Raw genomic sequence first — 25,172 nt, 5'->3', positions numbered from 1 at the left:
AGACATTTAATGATTGCTTTAATAATATGGGAGGAAACATGTGTTCCTCATACACAGACTGGCTTATCACAGCAGTGTGAAGTTTCGCTTCCTGCGAATATGTTGTCCAGCAGCTGCGGTGCACTCTGTGTTGGTACAACCACACTCCTCCACATACATGTACGTGTAGGGGACCGTGTCTCCATTTGGGCAGACCAGGTCTACAGTGTGATTGCTGAAGCGTGTCTCCTTACAGCAGGAGCAAGAATGCTGCATAGCTGCTGCTGCTTTAGAGTACCTAAACAAAGAACAGCATGGGTTAAATTAATACAGAAACTATATAACAGTATTTTAAAAATTTTTCCAGGGGAAATTATTTTTAAGATTATCCTTACATGGTGTAAGTGTTGCAGGATCCTTCACAATACGGCATATCTACCTCCTGGGCAGACGTACAGTTGTTGTGTGTAATATTGGTTTTCATGGACATGAACTTGCATGCCTTCTCCTTCTCCACACCTTTTAAAAAGATGCACAGTTAGCCTATTTTAATTTAAATATCTTAAACCCAAAACAAACTCAAATGTTATACTCACAAATTTTACAACAGCCGTTTGCTGCAGTTTGAATTGTGCCCTAAGAAGGAAAATATACAACAACGACTAAATACAAGAAAATATACAGCAACAAAAGTTGTTCAACTTCTGTTCACTCAGATGAATGCAAACAAGATGAATAATGAGAAAATGGATACTTACAGGTTGACAGCTGCTCTCATTGAATACTGGGCAGACTGTGTGTGAAGTGCTTGTTGTTAAAATCTCACCATTCTTAACACAGGTATACTCATCACACCTATTCTCAGTTGGTGACCAGGTTTCTCCTTGCTGAAGATAATTGAGACAGATATACACACACATTTTTTTAAACATAAATAAACATTAGCATGTGGCCTTGCAGCCAACTTACAGACAAGAGTTGCTTGGCTCCGTTAATATTGACAACACGAGATTTGTTACATTTCTGATCCTTACAGCTTATTTTGAATACAGTAGAATTTTGTTCAGCCACACAGGTACACTCCTGACATACAGACCCAGGAACTGAAGAACCAGGCTAGCAGATAAACAGAAAATAGCCATACAGAATTACGTGCAGCAGAAGTCCTTAAAGGTAAAAAATGTGGCAAATAATTTTCTTCCCATTTACCTGGTACTCAATCCCATTGCGAACACAAACATTTTTAGGCTCTAGGAAAAAGTACAAAATGACCAAAAATAAGTGAAAGTGTTATTGTTATTATTAGGTTTTACATCAATTTAAGCTTTAGCTTTCCACGAAGGCTAATTTCTTAGCCAACTATATGCGAAAAATTAGTCTAAAACTAAGAAACACTGAGATATCAAACTAAATTTGAGAACCATATTGTGGCAAGCACAGGAATCTTAACAAGAAAGCACTGCACAGAGGTTGAGCCTACTGTCTTACCACAAACTGGTATGGGGAGCTCTTTTTTAAACACTTGCTTGTGCTACACTGTGCTTTCAATAAAACAAGAACATCTAAACAGCAGCACATGTCCCAAGGCATGATGGGAGAGAACTAGCTGCTCCCCCAACACGCCACAATATAATGTAGAAAACTCATTAAACAAAGCTATTTGAAATCACTAGTCCCATTCTTCAATAATGAATCATGCCACTTAACTGTGCAGCACCTCACATTATGCATTTTCAACATCGCAGGTTATACTTGGGTTGAAGTTGGGTCATGGAGGCAGTAGCCTAAGCAGGGAAATCCAGAGCCTCCTCTCGCTAGCCACATCCTCCAGCTTGTCTGGGATCAGCTTATCAGGCCAGGAGAGAGACAACATTTCTCCAGCATGTTCTGGGTCTATGGGCCTCCTCCCAGTAAGACATGCCTGGTTCCAACACTTTACTCAGAAGGCGACCGCCTCAACTGGCTACTTTTAATTCTTTGTGGAGAAGTGAGGGCTTTACCCTGAATCCCTCTGAACCCCAAATAACTGATCTCCTCACCCTGTCACTAACACTGTTGGGCAAGTTACTTTGAAAAAGTAATTAATTATAGTTACTAGCTACTTCTTCAAAAAAGTAACTGAGTTACAAGATTCTAAAAGTAATTAATTACTTGAAAAGTAACTATTACGTTACTTTAAAAAATGTTTTTTAACCCTCTGTGGTCCAGGGTATAATTGGCCATTTTTGACTACGTTTGACTTTCCCTCTACATTTCACCTTTAAAACTATTTACTTTGCCTTCTTTGGTATCATTCTTTTTGGCACAACCTCACGTGTCTGAATTTACAGTTATGTTTTCATTTTGACATACTGTATCAACACAATTGATCTAAAATCAGACAAAAAACATAAAATCCGAGTAGAAAGTTATATTTTTTACTGTAACAACCAAAAACATGTTTATTGAATCATATTTCATAACTTTAAATGCAAATATAAATTGTCAATTTTAAAATCCTATGCAGTTATTTGCAGCTATTTACCTTTTACCCCTTTTTAAAATAACCACTTAAAACTATTTACATAACAATCAGGTGTTCTGCATTCAATAAGATGCAACACAAATTATTTGTGCCACAAATAATTTCTGTCCACTATAAAGGAGAACATCACAGCCTGATACCTGCAGGTCTGACAGTAGCAGGTGTATCATTCCTGTTTTCTACCTGGAGACAGCAGTCGCTTCATCGTTCTGACACGCAACACGAAACTATCCACAACACTACACACTAACTATACAAGACAACACATTAATTACACACTCCAAACAAAAACTCAAAACTCGCTCGCTCTCTCTTTTTCTGCTGTCTTTCTCTCTCTCCCTCTCTCGCCGTGACTCCTAAAACTTCCCCCTCTTCCTAAACAACCAAATGTCATGTTGCCAATCATTTTTGTTTGGTCGACAGGCTGTTTTTTGTTTTGTTTTTTTATTTTTTGGTCATAAGCAGAGAGTGCTTGCTAGCGCTGTCCTTAGACAGTAAACATGACGAAACTATTCAGGAAAAAACACTCGTATATATTGTTTATCATGACTCTGGTTTTACGTGGCCTATCAACACAATTTAAAAACTGGTATATATCACCTTGTTGCTTTGTCATCTTGAAGTGGTCGTGTGATTGGCTTACCACGACTACTTTATTCTTCCTCAGCCAAACAGCAGCACTCATGCGATTGTTTTGCCCCCTTAGCTCCAGGTGTTGTGCCAAAAAGTGATTGTTTACCTGAAAGTGCTTGCCGTCCGCGGGAGCGCGTGCAGCTGCTTAAAGCTGTAGCGCCCAGATTACTTACAGCTACTTCCGTGCAACTGATATGAGGTGTGGGGAGCTGAAGACAGCTTCAACCGTCTGTTTGTTGAAAAACGGTAATGCGACCGCGCCGCATTTTCTTGTTAGTAATGGTAACAGCGTTGTAACGATAGGAATAGTAATTAGTTAGATTACTCGTTACTGGAAAAAGTAACGCCGTTAGTAACGCTGTTACTTGTAACGCTGTTACTTGTAACGCCGTTATTCCCATCACTGGTCACTAAGGGAATGCCCATCCATTGGGGAAAGCTAATTTTTTCTGGTTGTATCTGCAATTTCATTTTTCGCCTTTAAAAGAACTAATAATAATAATAATAATAATAATAATAATAATAATAATAATAATAATAATAGTGTTAACAGAAAGATTAACCGCCAAGATCAATGGGTTTCTGGTGCTTCTCACCAACAATGGTCTATGTTGTGGCAGACGGCATAACATTAATACATAACAATTAACAGGCATTGGTTTCAATTAAAATGTAAAACAATTAGATTCTACGACTAGTAAGTCTGGTACCCACTAGTGACGACAGTAACGATTAGTCAACTGGTCTGATACATTTCCTACCTACCGCATTTAAGTTCTGAACAGCATTTTCCCTTGGGAACACTGACAACTGGCTTTTCTCCAATCGAACATGTCACATGTATGTCTGGGCAACTGCCAGGTTTACACTCTGTGGGGATGATAAAACAATTATTCAGAGCCACGTTCAAGAATTAATATCAACCAACATTAATTTAAACATATTAAACACAAATGTGTCTTACGGCAAACAGGGGTAGAGCAGCAGGGATCTGATGGATCAGTTTGGTTGATGAGGACAAATCCATCATCAGAGCATTCTGTTACGTTTGGTTTAGGGCACTCCTTAGGCTTGCAAGTCACAGTCTTTGTGGATTCTTCACAGGTGCAGTTCTGGCATTTGAGCTCAAATCTTTCATTGAACTGAAAAAGGAATGGTATATAATACTTGGATTTACTTTCTTAAGACATTGTATTTACTATTTGATTATTTTCTCTTGCAGCTAAACAATAAAGGTTAGAGTTTTAACTGAACATGAAAAGAAGACTTTGCTCACCTCACGAGAATTACCCTCAGGGTCAAGACAACCTGTTGAAAACAAATAAAATTTTGATTGTAATTAATTGCAAACATAATCATTCATTCACTGCATTCAGTAATGTGATTTCTTATGTTCCAAGTGTCCTAAATGTTCCTCCACAGGTATAGATCACAAGTATCACAATGTGTATTCACTAAAATGATACAACTTGGGCAAGTAGGCCACACTTACCACATGTTTTCACACATATGTTGGACTCTTTGCTGAAAAGTTTCATTCCTTCAGGACAAAAGCAGCCCTCAGTAGTGAAGTTCAGGTTGGGTTCGTAAGGACTAAAATAGTCAACATCAAAACAGAGCATTATTCCTTTTAACTTGCTAAAAGACTAATCATATACTATATACTATCATATTGTGTTATTAATACTATTTGTGATGCTCTTGTTTTAACATATTTTTATTGTGGTCCAGTTAAAAAAAAGGGTCAGTAAAGGTTGTTTTGGAGGCCAGGCTGAGTGGAGACCTGGAGACCTGGAGACCTGGCTCTGCCACCTTGAAAATGCTGTACCTACGATCCTACCAGTACTATGACAGCAGTAATATAGACTCATTCATTTATTGAGATAAATTATTTGAATTTCAGCAGCGAGACCAAACCCGCGCCTTCCTGTTCTTATCCATATATGACTCCCCCAGTTCTACAAGCTGTTTGTTCTCTTTTTCATTTCCATTCTAACTTACGTGTCTTCACAGGTTGGCCTATCCGCAGGACCACAAGGCTTGTAAACTTGGCTTGATGGGCAGTCTATGGCTGTTGATGAAATATAAAAACAAATCATTAAAAAAATACTGCTATTCTATTTAAGAATGTGTACAGTAGTTTGTTTTGTGTGTTAAATACCATAAGATAAAAACAATTTATTACCTCCAGCAATACCAATATTTACAATGAAATAATGCAAGCTTGCTTACCACACCACTTTTCTGTTTGGGTGTGGTTCCTCCAGTAAATGCAAACTCCAGCCTGAGCACAGGCTGATGCATAAGTCTGCAAACTTGCGCATAGCACTTCATTTTTTTCAATATAGCAGCTATCAAAAATGCAACCTCTGTAGAAATTCTCTGGAGAGATAATAGGATGGCACTCTGCAAAGAGACTGTAAAAAATACAAAAATGAAGCTATTGTGTTTTAAATGCAAAAAGTAAGGTAATAAACTGCTGGAACACATTGAATAACGTCTACCTGCTCTTAAGCAGCTCACACATGGAGTGTTTCTTGCATTGAGTTATGGCAGTCACACTTGGAGGTATGGCAGGCGGTATAGTACATTTACGTTGGCCAATATCTTTTGCAGGCCAGTGGTCAGCCATCACTGCACAACTTTCTACCAGCCGACCTCCAGGTAACATGCAGTCATCAGTCTGGTTATTGTTGCATGTTCCTGACAGTAATAGTAATACAATTAATACTGCAGTTTGCCTTAAACCAAGGATTAAACAATGGGGTTACTTGAGAAAGCGCTCTTACCACAATGACCCTGGGTGTTTTTGCCAAAATATTTATATGGAAGATTAACACTGAAGCCAGTTCTTCCGAATGTAATGACCACTTCTAGTAATGGAATCTCCAAAACCAAGTCAAAGCCTGAATTCGTGATCTTAACACCATACTGTGAATAAGGTAGTTTCAGACGTATTCCATTTTTCAGTGCCTACAAAACAAAAAAGTGACATTATAATAAATTACATTATATATTCTAAAACAACATCTAGCTTTTCTATTTGCTACTCTTATATCTTTGAATCCTTGAAGGAGAAATAAAAATAATATATAAATTCTTTGTAAGAAAAAATAATATAAATGCAATAACAGTGAATCACTGGTGCGTCTTGTTTTACCTCCAAATCTGCTCTTCCAATTAGGTTATGATTCGTCAAATTGAAAACATGTGATCCATAAGAAATAATAATAGATCGAGGACAGGAAGCATCTTCATTGGGATCACAAATCACATTATCAATGTAAACCCTTAAGTGATACTTTAATTCAATTTCTTCCATTAAAACATAAGTACAGTTTCCTTGATAACTGTAGTAAAAACCATCAAAGGTAATGTAATGAGGATCTCCCCATCCTTCACATTCACCTAAAAAGATGAAAAACAGTTTATAATCTAAAATGCATTTTTTAAAAAGTAAATTAAAAAGTATTTTAACCACAGAAAAACTTACAGTCACAAGCATATTGTTGACAGCACTGGTACTCATCATACACGAGAACTGGTTTCTTTCCATTGCTGCAAGTTATGTTCCTAATAGGCTTACATTCATATGGAACTATTTCAACTTGGTTATTGCCTATGCATTTGGCCATAGTGCAGTTGCAAAGATGAAAAAACTCATTAACCTGGCATACAGGGAGAAAGAATTTAGTATTTTAGCTAGGTATGTTGCAAAAAATGCTTGGTACATATTACAAAGAATACAATAAAAGTCCCAAAATGAAAGAGTACATGTTGTATTTTAAACTGGGGTATAGTCATACCGGTACACCGTCGCAAAAGGAAGGTGTGGTGAGTGTTTCACTTGTTGTTGATAGAGTTGTTATTAGTGATGATATTTTAGTTGTAGTTGAAGATTGCAGTGGTGTAGTTTTAGATGTTTGGGTTACTGTAGTTGGTGTTTCAGTTGTAGTTGTAGACTGAGTTGTATTTGTAAATGTTGGTGTAGTAGTAGTTGGTGTCTCAGTTGTAGTTGTAGATTGAGTTGTTGTTGTAGTTGTTGGGGTTCTTGTTACAGTTGTAGTTGTAGACTGAGTTGGTGTTGTTGTAGATATCGTACTTGCAGTAGTTGGTGTTTCAGTTGTAGTTGTAGACTGAGTTGTCGTTGTAGTTGTTGGGATTGTTGTTACAATTGTAGTTGTAGACTGAGTTGGTGTAGTTGTCGTGGTTGTTGTTTCAGTTGTAGGTGTAGACTGAGTTGGTGTTGTTGTAGATATCGTGTTTGTAGTAGTTGGTGTTTCAGTTGTAGATGAAGTTGTTGTAGATGTTGTCGTTGTAGTTGGTGTTGCAGTTGTAGTTGTAGATGGAGTTGGTGTTGATGTAGATGTTATGGTTGTTGTAGTTGTAGACTGAGTTGGTGTTGTAGATATTGTTGTTGAAGTAGTTGGTGTTTCAGTTGTAGTGGTTGAAGTTGGTGTTGTTGTAGATTTTGTAGTTGGTGTTTCAGGTGTAGATGTAGATTGAGTTGTTGTTGGAGATACAGTGCTTTCAGTAATTGGTGTTTCAGTCATAGTTGTAGATTGAGTTGTTGTTGTAGTTGTTGGGGTTGTTGTTACAGTTGCAGTTGTAGACTGAGTTGTTGTTGTTGCAGATATTGTACTTGCAGTAGTTGATGTCTCAGTTGTAGTTGTAGATTGAGTTGGTGTTGTTGGGGTTGTTGTTACAGTTGTGGTTATAGATTGAGTTGTTGTAGTTGTTGGGGTTGTTGTTTCAGTTGTACTTGCAGTAGTTGATGTTTCAGTTGTAGTTGTAGATTGAGTTGTTGTTGTAGTTGTTGGGGTTGTTGTTACAGTTGTAGTTGTAGACTGAGTTGGGGTTGTTGTTACAGTTGTACTTGCAGTAGTTGATGTTTCAGTTGTAGTTGTAGATTGAGTTGTTGTTGTAGTTGTTGGGGTTGTTGTTACAGTTGTAGTTGTAGACTGAGTTGGTGTTGTTGTAGATATTGTACTTGCAGTAGTTGCTGTTTCAGTTGTAGTTGCAGATTGAGTTGTTGTAGTTGTCGTGGCTGTTGTTTCAGTTGTAGTTGTAGACTGAGTTGGTGTTGTTGTAGATATTGTAGTTGTAGTAATAGGTGTTTCAGTGGTAGTTGTAGACTGAATTGTTGTAGTTGTTGGGGTTGTTGTTACAGTTGTAGTTGTAGACTGAGTTGGTGTTGATGTAGATATCATGTTTGTAGTAGTTGGTGTTTCAGTTGTAGATGAAGTTGTTGTAGATGTTATCGTTGTAGTTGGTGTTGCAGTTGTAGTTGTAGATGGAGTTGGTGTAGTTGTAGATGTTATGGTTGTTGTAGTTGTAGACTGAGTTGGTGTTGTAGATATTGTTGTTGCAGTAGTTGGTGTTTTAGTTGTAGTGGTTGAAGTTGGTGTTGTTGTAGATTTTGTAGTTGGTGTTTCAGGTGTAGTTGTAGATTGAGTTGGTGTTGTTGGAGATACAGTGCTTTCAGTAGTTGGTGTTTCAGCCATAGTTGTAGATTGGGTTGTTGTTGTTGGGGTTGTTGTAACAGTTGCAGTCGTAGACTGAGTTGGTATTGTTATAGATATTGTAGTTGTAGTTGTTGGGGTTGTTGTTAAAGTTGTAGTTGTAGACTGAGTTGTTGTTGTTGCAGATATTGTACTTGCAGTAGTTGATGTTTCAGTTGTAGTTGTAGATTGAGTTGTTGTTGTAGTTGTTGGGGTTGTTGATACAGTTGTAGTTGTAGATGGAGTTGGTGTTGTTGTAGATGTTACAATTGTTGTAGTTGTAGACTGAATTGGTGTTGTTGGAGATATTGTAGTTGTAGTAGTTGGTGTTTCAGTTGTAGTTGTAGATTGAGTTGTTGTTGTAGTTGATGGGGTTGCTGTTACAGTTGTAGTTATATATTGAGTTGTTGTAGTTGTCGTGGTTGTTGTTTCAGTTGTAGGTGTAGACTGAGTTGGTGTTGTTGTAGATGTCGTACTTGCAGTAGTTGATGTTTCAGTTGTAATTGTAGATTGAGTTGTTGTTGTAGTTGTTGGGGTTGTTGTTACAGTTGTAGTTGTAGACTGAGTTGGTGTTGTTGTAGATATTGTACTTGCAGTAGTTGCTGTTTCAGTTGTAGTTGTAGATTGAGTTGTAGTTGTAGTTGTTGGGGTTGTTGTTACAGTTGTAGTTGTAGACTGAGTTGGGGTTGTTGTTACAGTTGTACTTGCAGTAGTTGATGTTTCAGTTGTAGTTGTAGATTGAGTTGTTGTTGTAGTTGTTGGGGTTGCTGTTACAGTTGTAGTTATATATTGAGTTGTTGTAGTTGTCGTGGTTGTTGTTTCAGTTGTAGGTGTAGACTGAGTTGGTGTTGTTGTAGATGTCGTACTTGCAGTAGTTGATGTTTCAGTTGTAATTGTAGATTGAGTTGTTGTTGTAGTTGTTGGGGTTGTTGTTACAGTTGTAGTTGTAGACTGAGTTGGTGTTGTTGTAGATATTGTACTTGCAGTAGTTGCTGTTTCAGTTGTAGTTGTAGATTGAGTTGTTGTTGTAGTTGTTGGGGTTGTTGTTAAAGTTGTAGTTGTAGATTGAGTTGTTGTAGTTGTCGTGGCTGTTGTTTCAGTTGTAGGTGTAGACTGAGTTGGTGTTGTTGTAGATATTGTAGTTGTAGTAGTAGGTGTTTCAGTGGTAGTTGTAGACTGAGTTGTTGTGGTTGTTGGGGTTGTTGTTACAGTTGTAGTTGTAGACTGAGTTGTTGTAGTTATTGGGGTTGTTGTTACAGTTGTAGTTGTAGACTGAGTTGTTGTAGTTGTCGTGGTTGTTGTTTCAGTTGTAGGTGTATTACATTCTGAGACAATATGTTCAGTATTTTTTTTACAACAATATACCCTGATCATGTAGTCATAGCATTTACCTGGATTGATAGGCTGATCCTCTTTTTTACATATTAAACCAACCTTAAGATCACACTTAACAACTTGTTTCACTCTGAGTGTGTTTAGATACTCTTTTAAGCTCATGTCAGGTTCTTCAGCTGACCTGCACTCAATATCTCTGATATCTTCACAAAATTCTTCATCCTGTCTTCTTATTTTGTCATATGTTTCAATGTCACTTTTACTGAGTTCCTTGTAAGGGTTATCCACATTATACCACTTTGTCCAACTACAGTATTCTTGACTATTCTTGATTATAACCGAAGTGCATAAATGAGTTGTTGTTGTTGTTTCAGTTGTAGTTGTAGATTGAGTTGGTATTGTTGTAGATATCGTACTTATAGTAGTTGGTGTTTCAGTTGTAGTTGTAGATTGAGTTGTTGTTGTAGTTGTTGGGGTTGTTGTTACAGTTGTAGTTGTAGACTGAGTTGGTGTAGTTGTAGATATTGTACTTGCAGTAGTTGGTATTTCAGTTGTAGTTGTAGATTGAGTTGTCGTTGTAGTTATTGGGGTTGTTGTTAAAGCTGTAGTTGTAGATGGAGTTGGTGTTGTTGTAGATGTTACAATTGTTGTAGGTGTAGACTGAGTTGGTGTTGTTGTAGATATTGTAGTTATAGTAGTAGGTGTTTCAGTGGTAGTTGTAGATTGAGTTGTTGTAGTTATTGGGGTTGTTGTTACAGTTGTATTAGTAGATTGAGTTGTTGTTGAACTTGGTATACAATCAGGCACACACATGTTTGTATCCTCATCAAATATGGGCTTGTCTTCTGGGCATTTAGGGTAACAACCTGCACAAGTAACATCAAAATCTCTGTTACAACATTTTATAAAGTTTTAGCACTAGCTTCAATTTGTTGTTTATAAAAAAATGTTTAAATCTTTGAGAGTGGCCCAATTATTTTTTGGTTCTAGGTTCTAGGTTTATAGCAGTGCAAATGGATGAGTTCTGCTTACCTTCTAGCGAGGATATGAATTTGGTACAATTTCTTTCTGTATATTTACAGGTCCTGCAAAATGTGTGGTGGGGGCAATATTCATAGTGCCATGTACATTCACCTGGTTTATTGTAGTAATCACAAAACACAGCTAAAAGAAAACAAACAAAAAATGTTTAAATGATAGTTTTTAAATGGTAGTTGTTTTTTTTTTATATAAAAATGTGACACTAAATAAAAATCTTTTTGCATCTCTTTAGGAAATGTTAATATACTTTTTTTTTACATTTAAATTTGGTCTTTTACTTTACTTTGTTTTATTAAACTACCATCTAATAAATGGGGTTACACATGTCTGTGTGGAAGGGCGAAGAGGACACAAATATATGGGTCAGTAACAGAAAGCATGCCTTTTAATTTAGTTTAAAATACAATCGAAAGAGAGCACATCAGAGGAGAGAAGTAGACAGACTACATTAAAAGCAATTTCTGCTATTTCTAGGCTGATTCTCCTTTTTTTTTACATATACAGTACAAAGACAGGTAAAAAGAAAATAACTTTCCCCCCCTTTCAAGTAAGTTCAGATACACAATTATGTTATTTTCAGGATATTCAGTTGACCTAAATGCAATGCAAAGGAGAGGAGTATATACTGTGGACTGATAGATATTATGGCACAGGAAGTAAAGAAGACATCAGACTAAAGTAATTAACAACAGGTGAAAACAATAGTCAAAATAGAAGCAAGATACCAGGAAAAAATAGCAGAATGATAATAAAACCGGAAGTAATTAAAAAAACAAACAAAAAACACCTAGCACAGGGACAACAATAGTACTAAACACACAAAGGAATACTGGGGAGGCACAAATAAAAAACTGAAGACAAAAATCTAAATTTAGTAAAATTCCAGAACTGAACTGATGTGTAGTAAAAATAATAAACCCAATGCAGGAACCTAACATTTAACGAACACAAACCATCTGAAACTTTGCACACTTTGTCTTTTGTTTTTTTTCCCTTCACTTTTTCCTCTTATGTCTAACGCAAACCCAAAACCACTACCCTGACATTTTACACATGGATGCAGCTCAGTTTCTGAGGTCTACAGTATAATGGAACCTGCTTGCTATAAGTCAAATGAGTAGCATGAAATGATAACATAATGTTGAAATATTGCAAATGTACTTATTAAAATGTAATCATGTCCAAACCAGGATAAAAGATTATACTAATCTAAGAGTAAAGATAACACACTTTACTTACGACAGATCTCTGGAGTTCTCCATGCAACACAAGCACCCGCCTCAGCACACGCCTGAGCATAATTTTTAACCGCTGTGCAGAAACACTCACAGTCTCCGCCAGTGTCGCAGCCACATGTCTCTCTGACACAGTTTTCATAATATTGATGAGGATCTATCTGTTCAATTATTACAATTTGATTAAGATATTATTAAAAATATGTACATTAGCCATTGAACTAGCTTAGACAAATTACGAACAAATTACCTTATTATGGCACTCTTTGAATCCTGGCTCTTTTATAATATTACACTTTCTTCTTGCCCAGGTTAGTCTGGATGTTGATGTACAAGTGTCAAGATTAGTTTTCACATCTGGGCAATTGCTGGATGCTTTCCAGCTGTTTGCAAATTCTAGAGGATTGTTCACTATCAGCTGACCCTGGGTGGTGAAGTCATTCTGTGCATTACCATCAAAATCTCCACATTGGCCACACACCTTCCCCTGTACAAACAAAATAAGTTATTTTTTTTTCTTTTACAATGGATACTATGCTTTAATAATTGCATTTATCATTTCAAACAACATGCATTGCCTAATGTGTTATGTCTTATGCTGCTTTTCATTTAAAAGCCAAGCATTAAGACAGCAAGATATATCTGACTTTCAGGGAAGCATGAGGATATTTGTAAGTTTCTGCTCAAAGAGTAGTAATGTCTTCATTTGAATGGAAGGCATTCCTTTCAATTTGAAAAGAATAAAAAGAAAACTTCATTTGACTTCACATTTGCCAAATTTCTGGACTACTTTGAATGTTTTAAGGCAATTTAATGTATCCAAAAAAAAAAAAAAAAATACAAATCTATAACTTGCAATGTTGAAACATTACACAAATCAGACACAAATCTGCATTTGTAATACTTTCATATAATACATTTAATTAGGCATATATAACATATATGCTGCATGGATATTTTCCATAGAAAAAATTTAGTCTTCAGTTAAACTTTGACTGTGCTGTGGTTCCAGGTGGATGTGAAGATTTGTTTTGTGGTCCCATACAAATGTCAGACCAATGTTAAATTCAATGAACAGATAGAAACCAAACTTTCTTTTGGTGTACCAGATCTCATTATCATTTTGAAAACTTTCATCCTCTTCATATTTATCCTTTGATAGTGTGATTTCTTTTCTCTATAATGGACATGAATAGGGGATTTCTTTTAATGAAATTCAAAAATCCTTTACAAAGGACTTACAGCCTTTAAAGAAACCTTTACAAATTACTACTACTTTTTTAAATTGAATTCTTCTGGCCTTACCCCCAGCTGGATCTTGATCTTTCGGGAACATATGGTGTTTGAAGATTCACACATCACATTTTCTAAGATAATTCTAAAGTTCTCTTCAGCTGTTTTATTGTCGCAGTTATTCTTCAAAGAGACAAAGAAAGATTTTATTAATCAAATTCAGCTTGGCCTTTACTATTCTGAATTAAGAGTCTTGAGACTCCCTGAATTTTATAATTAAATATTGCTAAATAGATTGCTTATTTACAATTGTGAGAAAATATATTTAAAAATATAGTGACAGGTTTTGAATTTTAATGTTAATTGTGATTCTTATGATAAGAATGTTTAATGTTTTATCCCAGAAAACTTAGGTGAGCAAAACAAAATAAGCATACAAATATTTGGGATAAAGTAGGCATGCATTACCATGACAGCAACATAGGGACACAGTCCTTGAAACTCATATGCTTTCTGATCAAATGTAATGTAGTGTCTACTTCCAGTAATAATGCATGTTCCTGGACATTTATTGCTTGTGCACTCCCATTTGCCACTTCTGCAGGTACTATATGATTCAAAAAGGGTTGAAATTAAATATATTTTATAATCAGAGTAAAACTCCAAAATAATCTATTATCAATTTCAATGATGCTATGTCGATCAATCAGTCAATCAACCAATCATACCAGGTGTTGCATTTCACATCAATTTTGTCTCCACTGGAATAAAGTTTCTCGCCATGCTGACATGGACATTCATTTTGTTTTACACAGGAACCTTTACCATCATCGACGAGGCCTCTGGGACAGAGACAGCCAGATTTACACTCAGTGGCATCCTGGGAGGATAGAAAGATCATAGTGAAAGAAACAACACAAAAATAGAAAACAGACGACTGGTAAAACCAACTTAAAACTGATAAGGGTAAAGAACTAAACACACAATATGTATTTACATCTTGAAAGTAGCTAGTAGACCTAACATAATGGGACTTGATCTGCAAAAACAGCTTACACATTCATTGTCAAGATTTAAACAAGTTCGCCCACACTGCAGTCCAACATCTCCTACGTCTGCAATGGAGCAGTTGAAGTATTTTTTTGGAGAAGGGCATGCTGTAACAGAAGCAGGAACTACTTTAGTATTCTGTAAATTAACTACAATTAATTTTATAGCAGAAAAAGGATAAAAAACTGACTTAAAGAGCCAGCTGCCCGAGGATCGCAATGAAGAACTCCATCAGTGCACACGCTAGAAAGACACCAAAAAAGGACTTTAAAATATAGTTTGTACCAATCTGACATATTGCTTGCATTACAGTCATGCTTAATCCTTAGTTTAGGATATTTCATTTGGAGTCCTGAAGTGACTCACCAATGGTCATCTCTGATGCTGATGGTCTTCTCTGGTTCAATGGTTTCTTCATTGTGGTAACAGGGACACTTTGCTTTGGGAACACACATGCTGTTGTCATGTAGGTAGTGATCCTCAGCACAGGAACAGCCGTCCACGGGCAAGAAGTCAGAGGTGCAGCTCTGCTCCTTTAAGCTCAGTGATCTGCAAGTCAGCTGGCATCTCTGATGTATGTAAGAGAAGGTCTGAGATGCTGGGCAGTTCTTGGTGTATTTGTCTGTTTTATGGAAAATATGATAGTCATTACATCATAGTTTTGGACTAACTAATAAAAGAGAACATGCTCATAAAACTTCATTACTGAACTATTTCAGATACACTTACTGCACACATCCTTTCTCCAGCCTGGCAATAACACTCTCTTTGATGCACAAGCTCTTGCAAAGGAGGAGAAGACAGCACACAGGCAGTCCTCGCTCTTCTCACAGTTACAGCTAGCATAAATACATCGCTGCAGAAGACAGCAAACACTTCTATTGTATTACAGTCCCACCGAATTAAAGACAAACAGAGAGGTTTAGTTGTACCTTGTAGTAAATCTCAGGATCCACCATGGAATGGCACCGTGCAAAGGTACTATTTGACTGTCGTAGCAGGGCGCACCAGTGCTTGGCATACTTTTCTATAAGAAGATGAACAATTTTGAAGATTTTTGCACTTATTATATTTCTCTTGTGATCAAATACATATATCACAGAAAATCTGTTTTAAGCGAAGAAAAAATGAAAAGACAGTGATTGATGATAATAGTTACAGTTTACCATTTTCCATGCTAAGAGAGCAAGGGTCATCAAGTCGTCCTTGTCCATCTTTGCATGTATAGTCAGTTTTCCAAGAATTACTAAAAGTTGCTTCTTTTCCCTCCACCATCCCCTGAGGAGTCTTCATGTCATCAGATAGCATCATGTTGTAATTCCCACATAAACCTAAGAATTGAAAGAAGTCCAATAAGTACAAAGGTTCTAAAAACTATTGACTTTATAACAGTTTTGAGCATGTTTTTTTCTTTTTCTTCTGTTTTTGATTAGATTTTTTTATTACAGTGTGATGACTTTGTGGGGCAAACAAACAACACAGAAATAATAATAATTACTGTTACCTTCCTGCTGAGATAAACTCCATCCTTCAAGACCCATAGTATATTGATATTCAATATATATAAATAAACTGATAGTTGTACTTCTGATCATGGTTAATGGCTAATATAAAACATACCACGTGTCTTTTCTCTGTAGCTCTGCTCCAGACTGACATAGACTTGCATCAGAGGCACATGTTGGATCTGAATTTGTAAACCAAAACTTGTCTGGAGCATGATGTGAAAGGATGAAGCATGGAATATACTGATGTCTCCTGTGAGTCAAGAGAAAAATAACAATCAGAAGATCATATTTACGATAAAACACTGAACTACAATCTTAGTTTCTGACATACCTGAGTCATAAGGCAAAGTGACCTCCTGTCCATTCTTCATCTTCACTCTGCCTTCAGAGGTGAAAATTATGGCCTGAATGAAAAAAATAAATTGCTATCAGAGTGTGGCTCATTGTAAATTATTATAATTAGTATAGTTTTACACTCACATTGTTTTTGTCACTGTTCAGCTGAATTTTCAAGGTCTTGAGACAAGTGTCGTACTGGTGATCTGAACATTGTGTCAAATGGACCAGAATGGTAAAATTTGGACTCACGTAATCCTGAAATATAGATAGAACACTATAAGCATGCCTATATAAAATGCTAACTTAATATCAGAAGATTGTATATCTTTAACAGTTGGAGGTGTTGACTCATTCACCTTGCTTTCCACTTTAGCCAGAGTGTAGAAACAGTCTCCATGGAAGGTGAAGTCTTTCCCATCAAAGGTGGTTATGTATGAACCCTGTTCAACTGAACATGTAGCATGCATTTGAAGACTCTCACAAGACCATTTACCTGCAAAGCATGTACTGAACAAACAAAGATTGAAGGTAAAAAGCACACACTAATAAATCACAAATAATACTTTCTGAGTAACATGAGTAATGTGAAACATACCAGTTTTTTCCCTCCTCTTGGTAAACCTCATTGGACTCATAGATTTTGTCATGTTTGCACGGACAGTCAGAACGAGGAATACACCCCCTCATGGAAACATCATCAAACACAGTTCCTGATGAAGACATGACATGAAAATGTTGCATATATGACTGCATATATCACTGATACTTAAACATTCAGGCATGATGAGTACAAAGAAACAGCACCAACCAGGAGGACAGAAGCAGCCGTCTATGTTGTGATCTTCACAAAGTAAACTTGTGTCTGGGAATCTGCAGGTATCGATGCAAGGAGACCCATACTCATCATATACCATGGTGGGCGGACAGTGTTTAGCTGTGAATATATATGCTACAATTAGAATATGGTGAGTATGTGGATGGGATTCATTATTATCTATTGTACCACTGAATCAATAATATTTTATTAAGGAATAAAAGGAAGGAAAAGTGTGTTTTTAAGTTAGGACATCAAAGCACATAAACAACACTGGTGAACATTACCAACAATCTTCTCATAAGCTCTATGAACTCATCTTGTCCTGCTAGATATTTGTAGTGCACCTGACACTAATAAAGAGTGGAGTATGTCTGCATTACTAAAGGAATGCCCAATGTTTTATTATCAGCTAGATTCCTGTTTCTTAAGGTTTCAATCACTCTTCTGTGCATAAAATACTCCGTATCGTCACAGAAACTTTCAATCTATATTTTCATTGTTAAATTAAGTAGTAAGAAAACAAATTGCTCTCAAAATGCAAGTTTGTGGCTCCTAGAATTTCAAAATCTGAATAATAGTTAGCGTCTTTAGTTATCAGGATGTTAACAGTTCATCTCCCAGGAAGATTTTGCAGGAGAAAATGTAATTCTTTATGTTCATGAGTCAACCTCTTGAGAAAGGAGTAGAAATGACAACATAAAACCTTACCACACAACTCAGGAGTCCTCCAGTTGGGAGGTTTTCCCCCAGCATGGGAGCACTGTCGAGAGAACTCAGAGTATGTGCTGCAGACACAGGAGTCATTTGTATTGCTACAGCGGCACATATCCTGCATACAGGCTTGTATGTAAGGCTCAGGGTCAATCTGATCGGTGCAGGAGCTCCAGGATTCGTCTTCAAAGAAGTCTTTGCAGATGTTTTCCTTAAAGGGATAAAAGAGACAGGTAATAGAGGCATAGTTAATCTGTGCAGAAGGTTTTATGCAAATACATATCACAACATAGCTATTGTTAAAGCTGGCTGGATAATAAAACTCACAAACTCCTCGCACTCCTCTGTCACATTCTCAGTCTCCAGTGATGTATCTGCCTCTTCATTGGGGTCCTCACAGTTATCATTTGGACGAGGGGTTCTCCATTTCTTGCCAAACTTTATGGGGCTGATTTGTTGACCTGTATATGATGAAAGCAATGGTTACATTCTACCTCCTTCATATTACAGATGTAACAGATTAATATGAAATGAATATACACCTTCATCATTGAAGTCATTGTAGTCTGAATTGCCATTGAAATTTCCACAAAGTCCACAAGTGCGGTTAATGTATTCATCACCAATTTCCACCTGAAAAACAAAGGAAACATGGGAAAAGGTTCATATTATTTATTGTTGTTTATTAAGCAATGAGATGACTGAACCACTGATTAATCAAGGGCAAAAAAAGTATTGCCACTTCTTCTTGTTCTTTTTTATTCTTCTTCAGAAAATGTTAATGTTTAACTGTTTTAATCTCATGTCTTGATTCACTGTAAATGTCAACAGTGTAGAAAAAAGGAAGTCTGAAGTATTACCATGACTGCATTGTTGTACCACATGACAGTGATGCCAACTTTTGTGTGGAGCTTGATGTAAAAGTCATTTTTTTCCAGTTGTATTCCGGCCTGGTAGTATGGCATTTTGACACTGTGAAAAAGAAAAAGAAATAAACAACAAAAAAAGAGAGAAAGTACAAGAAATTTGGCTTCATCTGTTAATTTTGGGGACATAAAGAATTGTTGCTTGACTTGGTGTTGGGTTCTTTTTGTTTGTTTTTTTTACCTCTGGTCATTCAGAGTGACCAAATCCTTGCTTAGGTTAAAGGAATAAATATTTTTAATGTCCACGACCACAAAACTTATTGTAGAGTTTCCTTCATTCTCTTTCCTTTTTATGTCCACTGAGAACTCCTTTGGGGAATTGTTGCAGTCTGAGACCAGCGAGTATTCACAAATACCAGGAAACTGGTATACATCACCATCAAATGTCTTGAAGTGCTTCCTGCCCCATGTGCTACATGTACTCTTGTAAACTGGGGAGCAAATAAAGTTACAGGTCTATCTTATTACAGACATTTTGCCAGCAATCACCTTCTCACCATTGCATAAGGCTATAGGAAATCACTGCTAATGAGCATTAAAAGAGTCCCATGCATTATACATATTACATGCATATGTGCCAAGCAGTTGCACCCTTTTGAAAAGTGTTTAACCAACAATGTAAAACATTCAGATCATACCTGGTTTGCCTTCGATTACAATGATATTGGCAACCGAAAAAGCAAGGAAACACAGCCACACAACTCTCCACGTCATTGTTGCCACTGTGGGCTTGCTGTCACCGAACAACGATAGTAAGACAGTGGGCAATGGCCCTTTATATTGAGTTTGTTCGTTTTTTTTCTCCCACCCTCTTTGAACAGTATCATTGTTTTGCCGTGATGTGGAAAACACGCTTTGAGTAGACATTTGATCACTTCCACAAGTATGATACTGTATTTGCTTCGTCGTCCGTATCTCTTGATTAAACAAGCAGTAGTATGAGGCCTTCGGAGACAATGTGTCCAATCTGTCCAGCAGTTGTAGCAAGCAGAATATGTCTGAATGCTTTGTTGCGCCAGACATATTTGCTTTCCCAAGAGGAGCTTTCCCAAGACTGTAGGTTCCTCTTGCTAATATTTCTGTTTTATTTATTTACTTGATTTTATTATTCATATCACTGTCTAGTGGATACTATGCTAGAGCAGACAACGGGTAAAGGCCAGATTGGTGAAAGATAAGAAGAAAGCAGCAGAGAAATAGGAAAAAGACAAAGAAAAAAATGGGGTGGGGGTGTTGAGGAGCAGCGGTGACCAGCGGTGACCAGCAGGGAGCGGATCCCCTATCCTTAATAACAATGTCCCAAGGGGATCAAGGCCTGGTGAGCTACATGTTTCCCCATGTGCTCTTCCCTGTGTTCCACATCTCAGTGTTTAGTCTGCATCCGTATGGGTGTTATGCTTCCTGTTTATTTTGATAGCCCTGTCCTGTCTGCAGTGTGTCTAGTTTTGCTTTTCCCTCATCTTATTTTGTCTTATTAGTCCCAGCTGTGTTTCCACCTGTTCCCCATCTCCTTGTGTTCTTTCCTGTGTATTTTAGTTCTCAGTCTTCCCCTGTTGTTGTCACATCATACCCTCTCCATGCTGTGTCTTCTCCACTGTGTTACGATAGTTTTCTAGTTCTCCGTTCATGGTGTAGCTTTCTAGTTTCCCCAGTTTTTTAGGTAGTGCTTAGTGCTTTGAGTTTCTTGTTTTGTTTCCCTATATTCAAGGTTCAAGGTTCTTTATTTGTCACATCCATAGTTAACACACAGTGAAATGTAACCTGACACGCTCCTCGACTTGTGCAAAAAAAAAAAAAGGGGGGGGGGGGGGGGGGGATAGAGGAAGAACATTATATATATAATATATACATTAGGTGAATGTGCAGTAGTAGCATGTATGCATGTATTCTTCTGGGGAAAAAAAAGCTGCGCTTTAGTTTAACCTTCCGTTTCCGAGCCCTGCATTTGGGTCCTTCATTCTGCCTGCCATACAGCACACATCATGACAGCGTGTGTTTTCTCCAAGTACTCCAGCTTCCTCCTGGATTCCACAGACTTGGTGGGGTTAGGTTAGCTGATGTTTCTAAATTGCCCATAGGTGCAAATGATTGTCTGTCCTCTGTATTAGCCCTCTCTGGATACCTGTCCAGAGTGTACCCCACCTCTCACCCTATGGTAGCTAGGATCGGCTAAAGTACCCCCACAACCCTGAATTGAAGAAGTGGAAGAGGATGAATGGATAATTAGCAAAAGTGTGGCCACCCCTGATTCAGACCCTGTACATGTTTTATGCTATGGTATATACATGCATATTCACACGTTTTTTATTAAGTGATATTCATTGTGAATCGTCAACACCGGTGTGGTCTGTGATGATGCATTAAATGTCTATGGGGGAAAAAACTGCAACAATTTAGCAAGAATTTAAACTGTGATTTCAAAGTGTTTGCATTTCCTCTCATCACCATCAAGTTTAACTACACACTGGCAGCTTCACACTAAATGCACATTCTAACTTGTGTACGTTAACCTGGATCATTTATGCTTATGCACACACCATCACTGGAAAGTACAGGACTGGGACTAAATAAATAAACAAGTCTTCATCTATACACTACTGGTTAAAAGTTTTAGAACACCCCATTTTTTTCAGTTATTTATTGCAATTAAATTATTTGAAGTAGTTCACTGCAAAATCAGTTTGAATCAAATGAATAGCTTGAAATGGTACAAAGGTAATTGGTAAACTGCCAGAGGTTAAAAAAAAAAGGTAGGGTTATCCAAAACTGAAAAATAATGAACATTGCAGAATTATACAAAAGGCCTTTTTCAGGGAACAGAAAATGGGTTCCCTGAAAAAAAAAAAAAACAATTTAGAGCTGTTCTGCAGCAAGAGAGGTTGATCAAGCCTTGAACGCTGGTGCTACTAATTTCTACAAGTGTTCCAACTTTTCTGGATTACTTACAACCCCTGTGTCTTTATGAAAGCAGTGTTGGAACACACTGTGGTACCATCCCCTCGTCAGCATCAGTTGAACAGTATTGTACTGCAGAAAGTAATGTGTTGGTCCAAAAAATGGTGAGAAAAAGGCAATAAACAATGGAAGAGAGACAGACCATCATAACACTTAAAAATGTAGGTCTTTCCTATGGAGAAAATACAAAGAAAGTCAAGTTGTCCATGAGTACAATTTCCTTCACCATCAAAATGCACTCAGAAACTGGGGCAAACTCTGACAGAAAGAGGTCTGGCAGACCCAAAGCCACAACTGAGTCAAAGGACAAGTTTCCGAGTGTTAACAGCTTCCGTGATAGGCAGCTCACAGGACAACAGCTTCAAGCACAGCTTAATAGTGGTCGTAGTAAGCAAGTCTCAGATTTGACAGGACAAGTTGCAGTAAGATAGCCATTGCTAAGATGTCAGAATAAGACAAAGCAAAAGGATGGTTCCACAGTGTGAGGCATCAACTGTCAAACCTGGAGGAGGAAGTATGATGGTCTGGGGCTGTTTTGCTGGATCCAGGGCCGGTGACTGGTACAGAGTGAGAGGCACCCTGAACCAAAACAGCTACCAAAGCATTCTGCAGTGTCATGCAATACCCTCTGCGATGCATCTAGTTGGTCAGGGGTTCAACCTACAGCAAGATAATGACCCAAAAACATAAGTCCGAGCTATGCCAGAACTACCTCAGGAAAAAAAGAACATAATGGTATGCTTGAAAACATGGAGTGGCCAGCACTGTCTCCAGATTTAAACCCCATCGAGCTGGTTTGGAATGAACTGGACAAAAGAGTGAAAGCAAAGCAACCGAAAAGTGCAACACATTTACGGGAAAACTTTCTGAAGAATTTTTGACTTCTATAGTAGAAAGAATGCCACGGGTGTGTTCAGCTGGTATACAGGTCCTTCTCAAAAAATTAGCATATTGTGATAAAGTTCATTATTTTCTGTAATGTACTGATAAACATTAGACTTTCATATATTTTAGATTCATTACACACAACTGAAGTAGTTCAAGCCTTTCATTGTTTTAATATTGATGATTTTGGCATACATAACTCATGAAAACCCAAAATTCCTGTCTCAAAAAATTAGCATATCATGAAAAGGTTCTCTAAACGAGCTATTAACCTAACCATCTGAATCAACGAATTAACTCTAAACACCTGCAAAAGATTCCTGAGGCTTTTAAAAACTCCCAGCCTGGTTCATTACTCAAAACCGCAATCATGGGTAAGACTGCCGACCTGACTGCTGTCCAGAAGGCCATCATTGACACCCTCAAGCAAGAGGGTAAGACACAGAAAGAAATTTCTGAACGAATAGGCTGTTCCCAGAGTGCTGAATCAAGGCACCTCAGTGGGAAGTCTGTGGGAAGGAAAAAGTGTGGCAGAAAACGCTGCACAAAGAGAAGAGGTGACCGGACCCTGAGGAAGATTGTGGAGAGGAACCGATTCCAGACCTTGGGGGACCTGCGGAAGAAGTGGACTGAGTCTGGAGTAGAAACATCCAGAGCCACCGTGTACAGGCGTGTGCAGGAAATGGGCTACAGGTGCTGCATGCCCCAGGTCAAGCCACTCTTGAACCAGAAACAGCGGCAGAAGCGCCTGACCTGGGCTACAGAGAAGCAGCACTGGACTGTTGCTCAGTGGTCCAAAGTACTTTTTTCGGATGAAAGCAATTTTGCATGTCATTCGGAAATCAAGGTGCCAGAGTCTGGAGGAAGACTGGGGAGAGGGAAATGCCAAAATGCCTGAAGTCCAGTGTCAAGTACCCACAGTCAGTGATGGTCTGGGGTGCCATGTCAGCTGCCGGTGTTGGTCCACTGTGTTTTATCAAGGGCAGGGTCAATGCAGCTAGCTATCAGGAGATTTTGGAACACTTCATGCTTCCATCTGCTGAAAAGCTTTATGGAGATGAAGATTTCATTTTTCAGCACGACCTGGCACCTGCTCACAGTGCCAAAACCACTGGTAAATGGTTTACTGACCATGGTATTACTGTGCTCAATTGGCCTGCCAACTCTCCTGACCTGAACCCCATAGAGAATCTGTGGGATATTGTGAAGAGAAAGTTGAGAGACGCAAGACCCAACACTCTGGATGAGCTTAAGGCCGCTATCGAAGCATCCTGGGCCTCCATAACACCTCAGCAGTGCCACAGGCCGATTGCCTCCATGCCACGCCGCATTGAAGCAGTCATTTCTGCAAAAGGATTCCCGACCAAGTATTGAGTGCATAACTGAACATAATTATTTGAAGGTTGACTTTTTTTGTATTAAAAACACTTTTCTTTTATTGGTCGGATGAAATATGCTAATTTTTTGAGACAGGAATTTTGGGTTTTCATGAGTTATGTATGCCAAAATCATCAATATTAAAACAATGAAAGGCTTGAACTACTTCAGTTGTGTGTAATGAATCTAAAATATATGAAAGTCTAATGTTTATCAGTACATTACAGGAAATAATGAACTTTATCACAATATGCTAATTTTTTGAGAAGGACCTGTATATGCCAAAGGTGGCTACTTTGACAAGTCAAAAGTTTAGAATACATTTTGGTCTAAAAAATTGATTTCATGATTCAATTGCTTTCTTTTTTTTTCTACTATGCTTTCATTTCAGAGTGAGAGATATTAAACTTCATAATTTTCAACAAAAATATGAAAATTGAGGTGTTCTAAAACTTTTGGCTGGTGGTGTATATTTATCATGCATACACATATTATGTTATAAATTCCTTTTTTAAAAAAAAACTTCATCGGGTTGGTACAGTTGTTGCACTTCAAGTGTATGACAGTCAAAAGCTACACTTTAGGTATTAAGAGTGGCTCATGGTATAATTAGCCATTGATTTTACCTGAATCCTTGAATCTCTTGCTTCCTAATTATCTCGGTTCTAACCACATTATTTCCACCTTCCTCTCTTTTCCTCACTCTGTTGTTAAGACTTCTGTCCCTCCTCTTGCACTTTTCCACGGCTGGTGCTAGCAACAGCAACCTCCTGTGATTACAAGTGAGTGACTACAAGACTCTTGCATTCATCATTGGTTGAATTACGAGTGAGAATGAAACCTGATAGGCAGGTTATACACAGTAAGGTTGACAGCACGGAGATATTTACTCAGAAATAGGAAAACAATGGCATGCCAAAGCCCGCTTACACCTCCAACACATCGTTTTTTACTTGTAATCCCTGTTGCGCTGTTATGTTGCAGATGCCCAAAGTTGTATTTATAATAGACAATTCTACCTAGCTCTACAAAATAGGGCAAACATAATCAGACTAACATTTTAATCTTTTCAATCTCAGCAGCTCAGCAGATTTCACCAAACATAAACTTTTAACATTTAGAT

At 37.6% G+C, this 25,172-nt stretch overlaps 3 protein-coding genes across 3 annotated transcripts; all 3 read right to left on the bottom strand.

Annotated features, from left to right (window-relative positions):
* Positions 1–66: 66 nt before the first annotated feature.
* On the bottom strand, positions 67–6,795 carry LOC134631315 (intestinal mucin-like protein). Its single transcript, XM_063479525.1, has 16 exons — positions 6,630–6,795; positions 6,297–6,544; positions 5,926–6,109; positions 5,641–5,839; positions 5,369–5,553; positions 5,138–5,207; positions 4,629–4,729; positions 4,413–4,444; positions 4,101–4,278; positions 3,902–4,006; positions 1,189–1,229; positions 949–1,095; positions 738–866; positions 576–615; positions 375–498; positions 67–277 (listed from the first exon to the last, which is right to left on the bottom strand). Exons 1-16 carry the CDS (start codon positions 6,769–6,771, stop codon positions 67–69), a joined length of 2,136 nt encoding a protein of 711 aa, XP_063335595.1. The 5' UTR covers positions 6,772–6,795.
* A 346-nt stretch (positions 6,796–7,141) lies between these two features.
* Positions 7,142–14,847, bottom strand: LOC134631817 (mucin-2). Its single transcript, XM_065471496.1, has 12 exons — positions 14,817–14,847; positions 14,538–14,638; positions 14,210–14,361; positions 13,950–14,088; positions 13,554–13,664; positions 13,243–13,425; positions 12,499–12,735; positions 12,253–12,409; positions 11,005–11,136; positions 9,184–10,838; positions 7,468–8,922; positions 7,142–7,237 (listed from the first exon to the last, which is right to left on the bottom strand). Exons 1-12 carry the CDS (start codon positions 14,845–14,847, stop codon positions 7,142–7,144), a joined length of 4,449 nt encoding a protein of 1,482 aa, XP_065327568.1.
* A 46-nt stretch (positions 14,848–14,893) lies between these two features.
* LOC134631815 (mucin-2) lies at positions 14,894–20,460 on the bottom strand. The gene is made up of 16 exons (XM_065471495.1): positions 20,403–20,460; positions 19,014–19,263; positions 18,767–18,878; positions 18,449–18,539; positions 18,234–18,367; positions 17,904–18,117; positions 17,187–17,312; positions 16,974–17,088; positions 16,735–16,885; positions 16,520–16,633; positions 16,371–16,443; positions 16,152–16,289; positions 15,698–15,862; positions 15,464–15,558; positions 15,261–15,387; positions 14,894–15,153 (listed from the first exon to the last, which is right to left on the bottom strand). Exons 1-16 carry the CDS (start codon positions 20,458–20,460, stop codon positions 14,894–14,896), a joined length of 2,223 nt encoding a protein of 740 aa, XP_065327567.1.
* Between the last annotated feature and the right edge of the window lie 4,712 nt (positions 20,461–25,172).

This window comes from Pelmatolapia mariae, linkage group LG7 (assembly GCF_036321145.2).
Source record: "Pelmatolapia mariae isolate MD_Pm_ZW linkage group LG7, Pm_UMD_F_2, whole genome shotgun sequence".
NCBI lineage: Eukaryota > Metazoa > Chordata > Actinopteri > Cichliformes > Cichlidae > Pelmatolapia > Pelmatolapia mariae.
The sequence above is the reverse complement of the archived record's forward strand: the minus strand, read 5'-3'. Positions and strand labels throughout refer to the sequence as shown.